General features: G+C 34.7%; 1 protein-coding gene across 2 annotated transcripts in view; it reads right to left on the bottom strand.

Moving 5' to 3' along the window:
- NAA15 (N-alpha-acetyltransferase 15, NatA auxiliary subunit) overlaps positions 1-17224 on the bottom strand; it is a 79455-nt gene that overhangs the window by 42049 nt on the left and 20182 nt on the right. For both annotated transcript variants that reach the window (XM_045798946.2, XM_045798945.2), the window contains exons 2-5: positions 6726-6810; positions 4678-4782; positions 1659-1816; positions 715-849 (exon numbers count right to left, since the gene is read on the bottom strand). In XM_045798946.2, coding sequence (XP_045654902.1) covers positions 715-849; positions 1659-1816; positions 4678-4782; positions 6726-6810 — 483 coding nt within the window. The remainder of the gene's footprint in view (positions 1-714; positions 850-1658; positions 1817-4677; positions 4783-6725; positions 6811-17224) is intronic.

Raw genomic sequence — 17224 nt, 5'->3', positions numbered from 1 at the left:
ACAAACAGACCTTATGCGCTTCCTAATGTGATGAACTGAGGAGAAGGGCTAAATGTAACTCCTGTAGTTTCCTGCCAAAAATTCTTAACTATATCTAATAATGAGGAAGCATCAAAGAAATCCAAATTGATGGACATTCTACAAAAGCACTTGCTGTATTCTTCAAAAATTTCAATGTCATGAAATAGAAAGAAAGCCTTCAAAACTTCCGGATTAAATCAGACTGGAAAGAAATGATAACTAAATGCAAAGTATGATTCCAGTAATGGGGGAAAAGATCTTAGAAAGGATATAAATAGGATAATTAACACATTTTGAATACAGGTCGTGGATTAGATAATAACAGTCTATCAATGTTAAATTTCCTAATTTTTGATAATCTATATTGTACTGTGTATAGAGTTAATAACTATAGAGCTAGTCTTAGAAAATATTACACTGACAGATTTAGGAGAAGATCATGGTGTCTGCACTACTCTCAAATGTTTCAGGAAAAAAATTTAAAAAGATAAATAGATAATAGAACTTGTAAAGTAATGTGTCAAGTATGAACAATCAGTTAATGTGACTGAACTCCTAATGGAGTTCCTTGCAATTTTTCTTCAAGTTTGGAACTATTTCAAAATAAAAAGTTTGTAAGTCTATATACACTTCTTTCTCATCATTACACTTAGAATTAGACCCAGTTTACTAGGTCTGGCTCCTGGTTGTTACCTGTTGTGTTTTCCTAAATTCTTCTAAAATCTTTGCTGCCATTTCATAATCTTCTAATAAGTGGTAAGCAATAGCATAACCAATCCATGATGCTCTTTGTGCAGGGCGAAGCTGAAGTAATTGATACCTCGTTTCCTTTCAAGGGAAAAAAAAACTTTCTTAGGTTTACGGTGAAAGCAAATGCTCCTAAAAAGATCATATTAATTAACCCAACAATGATGAGCAATTTGCAACACAATACTGGGAAAAATAATAGAACATAGCTTCAGACATCCATATTGTGTAGCTTTATAGGAGCAAAACAATATTTGGTAAGAAGTACAATGAAGCCTCCAAAATAATATTGTAACTTTTTTAAAACTTAAGACCAGATATGCTTTATTATTTCCTGAACTACTTTAAAAAAAAAAAAGGAGAGACAGGATGGAAAAGAGTACAAAAGAAAAACTTTTTTAAAAATACAGGGCCCAACTACTGAGTTAAGATCTACAGAAAACAACTGAGGAGGTACTACATGGACTCTATAGATCTGAATTAATAGACTAATTTAAGGGTTAAAAGATAGGTACAAAGAATTGTCACAATGGAGGTCAAAAGAAGAACAAATACGCTTTCCAGAAAAATGTGAGAACTAAAGGTTGTATTTACATGTTAATAGCAGACAAAGACATTGTCTATTCGAGGAACTTCAATGCTAATTTTCACTGAATTAACTCCATTCTACAAAGTAATCCAATTCTGCCTCAGAGTAAAATAATTTATTTTAAAAATCTGATTAGTCCAGTCATAACATATACGCAATCACTACTAGGAGGAGATGAATAAGATTCAATTAAATTCTGTTTAAGAATGGAAAATTTTGTTTTTAGTAAGTACTCAAAAAAGTTTTAAATATTTTAATACTACTTTTCCCTTAGAATAAAAAAATTGGCTATTTTACTTACCCTGTAACCCTCAAGATCTCTCATTTGAATCTGTAGTAAAGAAAGGTCCCTTAAGATTTGAAGATTGTCTTTATCCCATTTTAACGCATTCCTATAACACTTAATGGCTTCATCATATTTCTTGTCTGACCTCTGGAGAAGGCCATAAACATGCCAACCTAAAGGATTTTGTTAAGGACACAACCTACAAGTCAAGAAATAATATTCCAATAACATTCCTCAAGAAACTCAGAAAACTACAGCTATTTATAAAGTTATAAGCTTTAAAAAAAGGAGAGAATATAAAGATAGACGTTTAACACACTGGAAAACAACACAGCTTTTTAAGCCAGAGAAAATGGGTCTCACCTGTCTTATTAGCTGTCACCTTGGTAAGTTACTTGGTCTTATATGTTTCCTCAATTATAAAATGTAAATAGAAAGTCTATACAGCATAGTTGCATAAGTAAATGGAAAAGATCGGTACAAAATAAATGCTCAATAAATATTACGAATTATCTATCTATCTATTTATTGAGAGACAACATGCAAGTGCACATGAGTTGGGGGTGGGGGTGGGGCACAGTGCACAGAGGGAAAGGGAGAATCCCAAGCAGGCTCCGCAACACTGGTCTGGGTCTCAGGACCCTGAGATCAAGACCTGAGCCAAAATCAAGAGTCGGATACATAACCGACTGAGCCACTCAGGTGCCCCTGGAATTATCTTTACTTTTAAAAGAAAAAAAGAGGGAATGAGTATATACTTAACATATAATTATTTTACATCATGTACATTTTCTTTAGCTAACAAGATTCTTAGTGTAGAATGCTTAGTGCAGTACAAGTCCCTAAAAGTCAATACATAGAAGATGAAAAACACATATAAGATAAAAATTCATTTAGCAATTATTAAAATATCTTAATAATCAGGGTGTAGGTGACCAAAATGGATTGTTTCCTGCATCCAAAAAATCTGAAGTCTAGTAAGAGCACAGAGAAGTAAACTATAGTTGTTGTAAAAAAATGCTATAATGGGGGGAAAATACATAAATAATCCCACTCCCCTAATACAAGTCCTTTTCACTTTAGATCTTGAGTACTGCACAGTCACCCATCCTCCTACCTTCACAGTCTCTCTGCTTTTATTCTTTCCGAGTAACCTTTCTTAAAAAAAAAAAAAATACGTAAAATCAAAAGAAAATAATTCACTTCCCTTTCCAGAAACTTGTAGTGTTTCTCTCTCAGATCAGATATAAACTTTTCAATCTATGAATGTCAGGGCTCCTCAACAGAGTCAGTTAAATACATAATGCCCAGGATGGCACACGTTAAACTGAAAATACATTATTGAATACCATAAATTTTATTTGAAAAATCCTTGCTTTCATACTAAAATGACAAAGTAAAGTTTAACACAGTCTTCTCATTTGGCTGGTACACGTTTTTAAAAGCCTAAGACACACTACCCTTCATAATCTGGCCCCCATTACCAGGACTTCATCACCTCTCATGAGCACTGCAACTATCTTTTAACTGCCTCTAAACTTCACCCCCTAAAAATCTATACTTAAGGAGTTTAACAATGCTAAAAATTTAAAGAAACATATGTCCATCAAGAGGAACACAAATAAATCATAAGTAAATACTTACAGAACACTATGCAATCATTAAAAATGATGAAAAGGTATCTACAACAGTCTTACTAATTAGTCCTTTGATTACTCTAGCGTTTCTACTTACTCCCAACTCAATTCTGCTTCACTAGATTAGTGATAGTTTCTGAACAAGCTGTAATGCTTTATGTAATACTCAAACACGTTTCTGTATATGCATCCACTAAGTACCTTCCTTCACCAGACTGTAAATTCCTCGACAGCAAAATCCCTAACTTTTCTTCATCTGTAGTATGCCAGAGGTCTGGTAAACACCTGAAATTCAAAGTGTCTCAGCACTAAAAACTGTGTCAGCTCACAAAATAAGAAATATTTGTTTAAAAACGGTTTAAAAAAGAGCAACCCATATTTTTTTCTCTATCTTCCTTCAGACATTTGTATTTGCTCCTAACTTCACCTGACTCTTAAAATTTATCTGGTACAGTACCTTGGCACTATCAGAAACTATGTTAAACATCTACGACACCTCATCGTTAAATCCTCACAACACCACAGTGAGATGGGTATGGTTATCGTCATTTCATACACTAGGAAACTAAGTCCTAAGATCACAAAAAGAAGAGGTGAAATTCAAACCTAAGGGAAGCATACTCCAGAGCTTGTGTTCTTTGTCAGTATACTATTTGCCTATTATTCCTATTGTATATTTTTTTCTAAATTTATAATGATGATGAAATCTGCCGGGTGCTTCTTTATTTGTAATCGAGGGAAGGGCTTTCATAAATATAGTATCCCCCTATCTGTGAAGGATAGGTTTCGAGACTCCCAACAACTGCCTGAAACCTATATATAACTATGTTTTTTCCTATATACACAAACCTACAATAAAGTTTAATTTACAAATTAGGCATGGTAAGAGATTATCAACAATAAGTAATAACAAAATAGAACTATAATACACTGCAATAAAAGTTATATGAACGTGGTCTCTCTTTCTCTTAACTATTTTATTATACTGTACTCACCCTTTTTCCTTGTGATGTGAGGTGATAAAATGCCTACGTGATGAGATGAAGTGAGGTGAATGACTCAGGCACTGTGATGTAGTGTAATACCACTACTGACCTGACAATGCGTCAGGATCGTGCTTCCAAACTGAAGTTGACCTCGGGTAACTGAAACTGCAGAAAGTGAAACTGCGGATAAGGTGGGACCACGGTATTTTAAAAGGCAAAGTCCAATTTATCTGAACAGAAGTAATGTTAGAACAGGGTAAGTACATAAAAATGTTCCATGAAGACAGCTGTTATTCAATTTATAACCCTGGAGTTACACAGTAAGAGGAATCTAAGACTTCTGACTCCCAAATTGCTGTCTTAGCTTAAGACACCCCAATCCAATCCTTAAACATATCTGAAAAAGGATACACACATGACTCTTCAAGTCATTTCTCAAACCTCTACGAACCAATTCATAAGCTTCTTCCTTTTTCCCCAAACAGTTCAATGTTAATCCTTTCATAGCCAGGGTTTCTATTTTTAAAAAAGGAGGGGGGGAAGAGAAAGAAAAGGAAGAAAAAAGAAAGTAATTAAACATTAAAAATAGTTAACAAAAAAGTAATCATAATCTCAAAAACAAATGTTACATTATTCTAAGAATTTAAACTTTCAAGAAGATTATCTGGAAAACTTTCGGACTTCTACAGAATTAAAATATTTTAAAATTTGACAAACCAAGGAAACACACATTTCTATAGTCTAGGCATCCCAGAATTTTTTTTTTCTAAATAAAAAGATACAAAAGTGCATGAATATCTGGTAATTCATGTGCTAACAAGATACAGTGACTCTACTACTGTTCTTCAAGGAAATTCACCTCTAATAATCAATCCTTAAAATCCCCCTTTAAAATACGGAAAACTTTACCTTAAAACAGACTTTATTTCTGTGAACCCCAGTTACATTAAGATTAAATTCACTGTTCAATGGTTAAACCATCCAAATAAATTGTCTAACATTTCTGATTTTCATAAATTTTTAAAAGATTCTTTGGGATTATTACCAAACACACAACAAAGAAAATGTCAGGTATCTGTCATTCACAATCAAAAGATTAACAGAGTTCAGGGAAATACTAAGTTCTCAGAAAAGGAAAAGAAAAAAGATTTCTAATTTTATAATGTGCATGTTACAAAGCACACAGGAATAAAAAATATTCATTATGATTTACTTAACTTTTAGGGTTAAAATTTATAATTTATAGAAAAATTAATAATAAAAGGCAAGGATTAAAGAAAGGTATTACCCTGAGGAAAAAAATCAACATTTATTAGAAAAATACAGATAAAGAAACAGAAAAGAGAGGGGAAAAAATCATGTACAAATCATTATAAATCATATATAACTTTAAAGGAAAAGGAAGCTAACAAAATATATTTGGCAAGTAGCCAAACTTGCAAGGTACTATACCATGTAAAACAGTTCTTTGTTGTCAAATAGGTAAAATCTATTCACGCAAGTTTTACCAAACATCTTAAAGTGCCTTAATTAATGAAACTCTGTACTGCCAGTGAGTCGAAGACAAACCATCACTTTATGTACCGTTAAAATACTTTCAATTAAATTATGGCACTTCCTACAACATACCATGCACCTAACAAAAAAAATATTTTTTAACAAGGAAAAAAAAAAAAGAGAGATAAATTTAGGTGGTTTTATGTCCCCTGCTTTCCACCTCCAATGTTATTATTATAGTAAAAATATGTAGGAGTAAAGAGAGCCAAAAGAGAACTATTGCTCTCTCCCTCTTCTTCGATACTAAGCGATTATCAAATTAATTACTGAAGAGCCATGTCTCCTAACTGCACAAATCAGACTTGCAAAAGCTTAGTTTTCCTATGCGTCTTCACAAGTTTAGCCACACACTCTCCTTTTACCCTACCAACATCTCACTGTCCAATCTTCTACCCTCACATAAGCAAAAGCTATGTAAATTTTCAGAACATTACATGATACGGATCAAGTCTTAAACATGACTGTCTTGAAAAACTAAGATACAATGTTGAATAAAAAGATGCTAGCTCATAAGCTAAGGACCAAATAGGCACTTTCTGAATAAGCTTAATGTAAGAAATCAAATTTTTGCAGCTCAACAGAGTTCTAAAGCAAAATTTTCTAATATCTTAAATGAGTTTATTTATTAAATTTAAACAATCCGTCCCCACTAATCTCCTCTGCCTTTCCTACAGCACTAATCTTCAAAACAGGAATAAACCAGAAATCAAGTAGAAAGTGTTACAGTTTTCTTGACATGAAATTCAAATTACAGTATTAAAAGAGCTTCACGCAACAGTCAAAGAAGGTCCATTCTCTCTGAAAAACAGGGCATCTGAGAGTAACAGAACCGAAATAAGTGAAGCCAGACAAGTTAGCAGCTTATTTACTTATACAGACAAGTATATGGTATTTATACTTACCTCCATGCTCTGCAAATTTGGGATTAGAGAGGATTTGTTTACAAAATTTCAACCCATTTCGATACTGTTTATGTTCATAACATCTCTGTCAAAACAAAAAAGAAAAAATCGAGTTTAGCAAGAAATGCAAACAATTTTAAATTCAATCCTAAAATTTTGATTGCTAAATACAACGGAATGATCAAATATTATGTCCATATTCTCCTAAATCCCATTAAAATTCCAATAAAAAATACAGAAGATTCAAATACAAAAAGTAAAAGCAAGACAAAGAGACAGACTATAGATTAGGAAAAATAAGAAATCATCAGCTCACTCCTAAAATGTCCAGCAAGTGTTATAGAAAATGAAAACTGAGAGAAAATAAAGGTATGGAAATTATATTTTTAAATAATATTTTCTTCTTACTGAAGGAAAGAAGTCTCTCAAGCCACAGGGACAAAAAACTACATGCAAAATAATGAAGAAGAAAAAAAAGATCTTTACCATGGCACATCATAATGAAACTTCAAAGCCTTGAAAATAAAGAAAAGGTCCTTAGGGGCGCCCGGGTGGCACAGCAGTTAAGCGTCTGCCTTGGGCTCAGGGCATGTTCCCAGCATTATGGGATCGAGCCCCACATCAGGCTCCTCTGCTATGAGCCTGCTTCTTCCTCTCCCACTCCCCCTGCTTGTGTTCCCTCTCTCGCTGGCTATCTCTATCTCTGTCAAATAAATAAATAAAATCTTTAAAAAAGAAAAAAAAAAAAAAGAAAAGGTCCTTAAAAACTTCCGGGGGGGGGAAAAGGCACATAAAGGGATCTGTAATTTGAACGTCACTGAACTTTTATTCCAAAGTAATAATGGAATACTGCTAAAAACCAGAAAACATCTATACACAGTTCAAAGTTCAAAGTGAGGGGTGCCTGGGTGGTGCAGTCGTTGAGCGTTCCGGGATCGAGCCCTACATTGGGCTCCTCCACTGGGAGCCTGCTTCTTCCTCTCCCACTCCCCCTGCTTGTGTTCCTTCTCTCGCTGGCTGTCTCTCTCTGTCAAATAAATAAAATCTTAAAAAAAAAAAATTCAAAATGAAATCAAGTTTCAACCTAGAATTCTATACCCAGCCAAATTATCAATCAAGTATGTGAAAATGAGACTTAGAGACTTCTCAGAAAGCTAAAAATTTATCTCTATGCACTTTTCCTTATGAAGCTATTAAAAGGAATCAAAACAAACCAAAAAAGACAATATGGCACTTGGTAAATAAATCTAATGCAGAAAAAAGATCTAGAGAACAACCACTTCAAAATAAAAAAGGAAGCCAAAGGCCACCATGGAATAGGTTTCCAGTAAGGGCAAAAATGGAACTAATATATTTCATAATATGGAAATTATTATTTATGAGCAAATGACAGAAATTCAGACACATTTGGGAAAAATGAGCAATAGCTCTACAGAAAACCAGGCAACTGAATGAGACAAGTATTATCTCTAGGAGAAATAAGACAGAAAGTATGGTATTAGTGTAATATTTACCTTAACAGTGAAAAATACATGCATAATTATAAAAATGTAAATATTCAGTGCTGGTTTGTCAAAATATTGTGATACAACTATGACAGGGTGATGAGGAAAAGGAAAGTGGACAAATATGTGAATGATGAACTTCTAAGTCCTTTTTTTCCATAACCAGAAGTCAACAAATGTCTCAAAGTCATGCACCAAAAAATAGTGGTATATTATTAAGCAACAAGAAAGGAAATACCAAAGAATATGGCTAAGAGAGTGCGTGATTCTGAAGTGGGAAGGTGGAGGGTGAGGGGGTAGGGGTGAAGGGGACATATTTTTTCATCATAAATATTCTAGTGCTATTTGACTTTCAGGTATCAATGTGTGGTTTCACTAATAATAATTATTTTTTAATTTTTTTTTAAGTAGGCTCCATGCCCAGCATACCCCAATGCAAGGCTTGAACTCACTTACCACACTGAGAACAAGACCTGAGCCAAAATCAAGAGTCAGATGCCTAACGGACTGAGCCATCCAGGTGCCCCAATAATTAATTTTTAAATCATTCTATTTGTTACAGAAATAAGCCTACATCTAGAACATATAATAATCTATGCCAGAATTCACTGTCATAAATTTAAGCAAATTTTGCTCACAACTTTTGAAACAGTATTTTCAAAATCTGGGAGGGAGGCTTAATGAAAAAAATGACAGAATCACCGCAGAAAAAAATGTATAGAAACAAAACAATGAAAACATAAAATTTTACATTTGGCATCAAAGACATCAACTGCTTAAGCTCAATGCTAGAGCCAACTACAGAACTGTTCTATAACCAACTACGTACTCATCATCTCTACTTTGCTGCTTCTCATCTCAAACTTATTGTATCCCAAACACAACTGAATATCTGCCTCCCCCAGAATGTTCTGCACCAAGTCTTCATCATCTCAGTAGATGCTTTCCCCTCAACTCACCCAACCAGATGTGAAGGAAAAAAAAACAAAACAAAACTATTTATCTTTGGTGCTTTCTTTCACTCATACTTCCATCCTCTAGTAGGTAACAATAGTCCCAATTTCTCTACAAAAGCTTCCTAATTCCCTGCCTCCCTTCCCCACAATCAACTATACACTTGGCAGGCAGTTATCTGGGGGATAAGAGGGAAGGGAAAGCAGCAGCAGTAACTTAAGGCTATCATTAACCATATGTAGTCAAAGAAACATAACAAAGTAATTAAATTTCATATTCCTATTTACTCAGCAGAAAGCCTAACTATAGTATATTTTTCTTATAATAATTATGTATAGCTATGATGTAAACACTAGTTAAGAGGGACACTCTGTATGTGTCAATGTTTTCCAGGAACTATATACATACAAAGAACAATTTAAGGGCATTGTTCTTAAAATCCTCAATTAGCTTTCTGAAAACTTTTTTTTTATTTGTATCTAAGTAGGCTTCATGCCTGGTGTGGAGCTCAACATGGGGCTTGAGATCAAGAACTGATCAAAAGTGGTATGTTTAACTGACTGAGCCACCCAAGTGCACCTCTGAAAATTTATTTCTTTAAAATACAGTAAAGGAACTTCCACTTTTGGCCATGATGGAATAAATAAAGTTGAACTTGCCCTTCTACTTACTGTAAACAACAAAAATAGACAAAACATATGAAATAACTATTGTCAGACATTGGACAATAGGGAGCACAGGGCTGTGAACCGTGAGAGGTGGGGAAAAAATGACAGACTTAGAAATGCCCCTACTTTATAGATCATAGTACAGGGAGAAGGATCTCACAGAGCACAACAGTCCACAGAGAATTGAAGAGACAAAGACTGAATGAAGTTCAATGAGGCCAACCACATGATAAAGCAAATGCTGATGGAACTATTCAGAGAAAGAAATTTAAAAATCTGCAGGGGGTCCAAATGCATTGGTTGCTGAAAACTATGAGTGCTAAGTCTTGAAAATGTAGAGGGAAACTTCATGAGGCCAAAAAAGAATGACCAGGAAGCAGTAAGTTCAAGAATTTTCACATGGTACTGAGAATTCCAAATAGCCAGAATGAAGTCTTCAATTAACACCTGCAGAATTGAGTAAATACTGCAAAAAAGGTCTACTCAGAAGAAGACAAAAACTAGCCCTAGAGTAAGTGTACCCTAGACCCAATCTAAACAAAGGCCTAGGCTGATATACAAGTACCTTCACTGTCTGCTATTAACAAAGTCCAACACTCTTTAAAGACAGTTAAGTCACATAAAACAATGTAAAATTCATAAATACCCACCATCCAATAAGATATTATTAGATAACCTAAGAGGCAAGAAAACATGATCCACAACCAGGAGAACTAGAGAAATGATGAAATAATGAGGTCAAAATATCAAGACAACTAGATGCTCAAGAGTTTAAGGAAAATAAACATGTGAAAAGAGAAACAACATATAAAAAAGAACCAAATAGTGCTTCTAGAGGTGAAAAATACAATATATACAAAAAATGTCATCAGATTAAAGGTATTGACACTGTAGAAGAAAAAATCAGTGAAACGGAAGACATAGAAACACAGACAATAGAAACTACACAAACTGAAGTATAGAAAAAGTATAGAAGTATAGAGAAAAAAGATGGAAAAATAAATTAGCAGAGTCCCCATGCATCTGTTGCTAAAAATTGTTGAGTACTAAGTTTTAAATATGTACGGTGAAACTTCATGAGGCCAAACAACAACCCTTCTTTACAAAAGAAAAATTCCAAAAGCATCACAAATCTAAATGAAAAAGGTGAAACAATAAAGCTTCCCAAAAAACCATTTTAAAATATCTTCATTATATGTTGGGTTGATAAGCTCCTTTATTCCTTAAGCAGGAAAGTTTAAATGTTTAAGATAATATTAAAAAAAGGCAAGCCAGGGGCAGGTGGGTGGCTCAGTTGGTTAAGCATCTGCCTTTGGCTCAGGTCATGATCCCAGGGTCCTGGGATTAAGCCCCTCATTGGGCTCCCTGTCAGTGCAGGAATCTGTCTCTCCCTCTCCAAGTGCCTCTCCACCTGTTCATGTTATCTCTCTCTCAAATAAATAAATAAAATCTTTAAAAAAAAAAAAAAAAGGCAAGCCAGAGAAGACATGCAATGCCCAACAAAGATCCTACATCTAGAATATATAAAAAACTTCTATAAGTCAATATCAAAAAGACAGGTCATTAAAAAAATTGGGCAAGGAGGAGTGCCTGGGTGGCTCAGTTGGTTAAGCATCTGCCTTTGGCTCAGGTCATTATCTCAGGTCCTGGGATCAGGCCTGCATCGTGCTCTCTGCTCAGCAGGGAGTCTGCTTCTCCCTTTCCCTCTGTGCACTCTCTCTCTCTCTTGCAAATAAATCTTTTAAAAAATTTTAAAAAATAATTGGGGCGGGGTCTTGAAAAAATTGAACCCAAAAGAGGTTATACTAACAGCCCATAAACACATTAGAGGTGCTTAATTACATCAAAATAAACAGAAATAAAAACATATATTCACTGAAAAACAGAAAAAAAAATATTAATAACTGAGATTACAAAAAAAATACATGAAACCAAAAAAAATACCTAAAATTAATAACCTACCTGAACTAACAGTAGTAAGTCAGCAAAAACTTAGTATCTCTTTTAACTTACTTTGGATTAAAAATTGCTTTGATACCTAAGGCTTAAATTTACCAAAGCCAATACAATAAATATGGTACAAAAGGAGTGTAGGTCTTCTCTGCTAAAGTAAACAAATCATATAAAGTGTGACCACTATGACATAATCCTAGCATTGTATTTGTAGGTAATTTTTACATACTAGTAACATTATGAATGGAAAAATTTACTTCAAGGAATTAGTCAAATAGTGAAAAGCTACCTATGGAATCAAATAGCTCTGGTTTTAAACCCTAACTTCGGACAACAAACTAGTTATATAGTCTTAAGTACCTTGCTGAGTATCAGAAAGAGTCTTTAAATCCTAGAGATATCTTGCCAGGAAATGTAAAACAATACTAACAGCTAATACTTATTGAGCATTTAGTGAATGTCAGGTACTGTGCTAAATGCTTTACAGGGAAAACTCTACTATAATACAGCTAATACTTATTGAGCTATTAATGTAAAACAATACTAACAGCTAATACTTATTGAGCATTTAGTGAATGTCAGGTACTGTGCTAAATGCTTTACAGGGAAAACTCGTTTAATCTCAACAATGGTATGAAGTAAGTATTCTTTTTATCCTCATTTTAGATGAGATATCTGAGGTCCATGGAAATTATATAATTTGGTCAAGGTCACACAGCTACCCGGTGATGAAAAAAAAGATTTAAACCAGGCAATCTGGATTCAGAGCCATTACACTTAGCCATTATAACTACCTTTCTACTACATTGAGTAGTGTAGCACAGAAAAAAAAAAAATAGGAAAAAAGAAAACCTCTAACAGAAGAAATATAATGCCAAGAAAGAAAGAAAGAAAGAAAGAAAGAAAGAAAGAAAGAAAGAAAGAAAGAATTAAGCTATATCCCATTACAGAGGCAATTGCTATTAACATTCTGATTATTTAACAAGGTCTAACCCAAAAACTACAGAACAGTCTACTGTTCCATAGTATAAATGCGAACCTGTATAAATATAATTGATAACAAGCACATGAAAATCACAGACATTTATATTCTTACTTGACATGCATAATGTGACTTTATTTTGTATAGGTGAACTTAAAATACTCAGGATTCCAGTTGTTTTTTTCTTGGTCTTACTGGAAATACATTACATTGTTTACAGCACCACATTTTTCAAAGGGATTGCACACTAGCATCTCATTTAATCTTCATGATACTCCTGTAAACTAAGAATAAAAGGTTCAATGCTTATTGTACAAGTAAGATTTAGAAAACAAGCAATTTACCTAGTTAGTGGCAAAATTTAGACATCCTAGGCCTTCTGAGGCCCAGGTGAGAGCTCTTTCCATCATATACAGAAATTTCATTAAATTTTATTAACATAAATGTTATTAAAGGCTATAGTTTTTTGGGGGGGGCCACTGGGTATTTCAGTCAGTTAAACATCTGACTCTTAATTTCAGCTCAGGTCATGATCTCAAGGTCCTGAGATTGAGCCCCATGCTGGGCTCTGTGCTGGGTGTGGAGCCTGCTTAATATTCCCTCCCTCCCTCTTTCCCCTGCTCCCGAACCCCCACTCATACTCCCTCTCTTTAAAAAAAAAAAAAAAAAAGCCTATAGTTTTGGGGTGCCTGCTGGCTCCATCAGTACAGCATGAGACTCTCTCAATCTCAGAGTCATAAGTTCAAGTGCCATGCTGGAAATGGAGCCTACTTAAAAAATAAATAAAAAATTAAAAAGCTGGGGCACCTGGATGGCTCAGTTGTTGAGCGCCTGCCTTTGGCTCAGGTCATAATCCCAGGACCGTCCTGGGATCAAGCCCCGCGTTAGGCTCCCTACTCAGCAGGGGAGTCTACTTCTCCCTCTGCCTCTCTTGCTCCCTCTGCTGTGCACACACTTTCTCTCTCTCTCTCTGTCAAATAAGTAAATAAAATCTTTAAAAAAAAATTTTTTTTAAAGCCTATAATCTTTTAACAGATCTTCTAATCAAATTCAAACATTATCTCACCTTGTTTTATTTTTTAAAGACGTATTTATTTTAGACAGAGAGAGGTGCGTGGGGGTAAGAGGGACAGGCAGAGGAAGAGACAAAATCTCAAGAAGACTCCCCTCTGAGCGCAGAGCCCAACTCAGGGCTGGATCTCAGGACCCTGAGATCCTGACCTGAGCTGAAACCAACAGTTGGAGGCTTAACCAACTAAGCCACCCAGGCACCCCTCACCTTATTTCTTACTTACTATTATAGTCAAATAAATAGGCAATAAAAATGCCAAAAGTAAGGTGAGAAAAATGAACACACACAGAATAATTAACTAATTGGATAATTACCCCAAATAATTGAGTTTACCAAAAGAAAATTAAAAAACAAACTCCACTTTCTTTGAATGTGATAATACTATACTACTTAGCTTTTTATCACATTTCAGACCAATAATAATTAAGTTTCAATTCCTAATGATTATGTTCTCAATTAATGAAATCTGGCAGTCTTCCGTATTAAAATTATACTCAATGTCATTAAACCAATTATCTCCTGTCAATGTGACCTGTAAAAATAATTCAAAATGGTATACTCCTCCAAAAAGCTGCTAAGAACTCATTTCTTCAACTCAAGAATCAGTGTGTACTTAAGGAAATGGATCCCAATCTCTTTTTCTCCTAAAAGAGCACCACTTCTACAACAAGAGAGTAGTATTTCTAGTTTAATAGAAAAAGTAACAACAAATATAAAATATATAAAAAGTCCTTTTTTGAACCATTCAAAAAGAGATGTACAAAATGAAAAAAAATAGATTTGGTTATTTTTCAAAATCCCACATAACACTAACACTAAAGTTAATTCTGCAGAACTATATAAAAGGAAGGCATCATGACAAGATTCTTAATGCCTTAACCAATCCCATAGGCCGAAAGTAAGTTTTTAAAGAACTGACTTTTACTTAGGAAAAGAAGGATGCAAAATACTATTTATAGTATACTTTGAAGAAAAGCTTCGCATTCAATTCATTTAAAACAGGTTTTATAAAACAACATGGTAGACAGACATATTAAGTACTCTACAGTGGAATCATCCAATTAAATAAAACAAGTCTACAGAGGCGCCTGGGTGGCTCAGTCAGTTGAGCATCTCTGACTCTTGATCTCAGCTCAGGTCTTGACCTCAGGGTCATGAGTTCAAGCCCAACGTGGAGACTGCTTTAAAAAAAAAAAAGTAGAAGTCTACAATTCTATCTCTAAAACTCTTGTATTTAGGAGTTCTTGAAATTTCAGGACTACAAGGGTTTCCCTTGGTATGGGATGAATGCCACAGTGCTCTATTCTCTTGCCTATAACATGGATATATGTTAATTCAAAATTAGACATAATAGTTTCAAAAATACTAGAACATTGTAGATTACCTTCCATTAGGAGTTAAATTTTAAAATACTAACACTATGTTCTAGAAAGGGTAAAGCATGGGGCATGAGGGTGGCACAGCTGATTAAGCCTCTGACTCTTGGTTTTGACTCAGATGGTGGTCTCAGGGTCGTGGGAAAGAGCCCTATGTTGGGCTCCATGATGAGCATGGAGTCCGCTTGATATTCTCTCTCCTTCTCCCTCTGCCCCTCCCACTTGTGCTAGCTCTCTCTAAAAATAAATAAATAGATCTTTAAAAAAAAAATAGTAAAGCAAAATAGGATAAAATTAAAATAGAATAAATTGTCCTAATAGATAAAAAACCCCATGTGCTAAATGATGGTACCATACACTCTGAAATCCCTGCTTCCAAATGTATAGGAATAACTGACACAAATAATACTTCTGGAAAAACAAGAAAGAAAGAAAGATGAAACTTCTGCCAAACATAAAACTAGTAAGTAAATAAGAAGTAATTATTTTCAGATGTCGGATGAGAGCCAACACACAAGACTGTGATCTCAGAAGGGAATCAAGGTAAATCCCAAGAAAATCCTTTTCTCTGCCTAGAGGCATTTTCCAGACTGTAGAATGGGAGGCGGAGGGCAAACAGAACACGGCAGTCTCACTGATACAAGCAGATAATCTGAGTCAGAAAGGGATACAACAGCTAGAATTTATGAGGCAGGGTACCAAAGAGAATTGTACAAAGACAAAGCTTTGGAAATCTGCATAGGAATCTTCAAATATATTTTTTTAAGATTTTATTTATTTATTTGAGAGCCAGGGAGAAAGAGCCGCATGCGCGGGCAAGGAAAGGAGGGGCAGAGGCAGAGAATCTCAAGTGCCACTGCACGGAGCATGCAGTCTACATGAGGCTTGATCTCACAACCCTGAGATCATGACCTGAACCAAAATCAAGAGTTGGATGCTTAACCAACTGAGCCACCCAGGCGCCCTTGAAATCTTTTGTCAATTATTAAGCTGAGCAGGTTCACTGAAAGAATCTACAGAAGCTAGGCAAAAACAACTATCAACTAGCATGGGCAGAACAACTATTGGTGCTCATTCATACACGGATGGGAGGAGACATCTGAGTTCCTAACATCCATTTACAGACTTCATTAAATACTCCATGATTCAGTAGAGACCCAGAAAGCCAACACTTTGGGAATAAGGCTAATCTAGACCCACTTTTATTAAAGCCTTAAAACAAGCCCTGGAGAGAAGCTGATACACAAGCAAATTAACAGTCTGTCAAAACAAAACTCTATTAAGAAAGACAATAAGATCCAGATGTTCAATGTCGTGTGTCTATAATATCCAATCTTATGAAAAAACAAAATTAGAAAGGTAAAAAAGCAAAAATTGTGACCCATGACCTATAGGAAAAAGAAATCAACAGAAATACAAAAATAATGATGATGGAAGTAGCAAAGGTTTTAAAACAGTTAACTATTAGGTAATATCAAAGGACTGAAAGGAAAACATGGACCCAATCAGAAAACAAACAGAAAATCTCAATAGAAAAATGGAAACTTGGTGGTGGGGGGAGGCACCTGGCTGGCCTCAGTCAACAGAGCATGTGACTCGATCTTAGGGTCATGAATTCAAACCCCACATTGGGGATAGCGTTTACCTGAACACACACAAAAAAAAAAAAAAAGAAAAGAAAAGAAAAAAGAAAGAAAAAAGAGGGGCGCCTGGCTGGTTCAGTCCATGGAACATGTGACTCTTGATCTTGGGGTTGTGGGTTCAAGGATATGTTGGGTATAGAGGTTACTTAAAAATAAAATTTAAAAATATATATATTTAAAAAACAAAAAAAGAAAAATGGAAACTTAAAAAAATGGACACTGTAGAATAAAAAATACCAAAAAGTGAAGAGTTAATCATAAAGGCTTAAAATATCAGACACCACAGTGAATTTGAGGCCAGTGCAGTGAACATAAAACCACTGAGAGAACTTAAAGTGGCTGCAGT

This window comes from Ursus americanus, chromosome 13 (genome assembly GCF_024610735.1).
Source record: "Ursus americanus isolate L20-20 chromosome 13, mUrsAme1.1.p, whole genome shotgun sequence".
In the NCBI taxonomy this organism is placed as follows: Eukaryota; Metazoa; Chordata; class Mammalia; order Carnivora; family Ursidae; genus Ursus; species Ursus americanus.
This window is presented reverse-complemented; position numbering and strand designations above follow the sequence as displayed.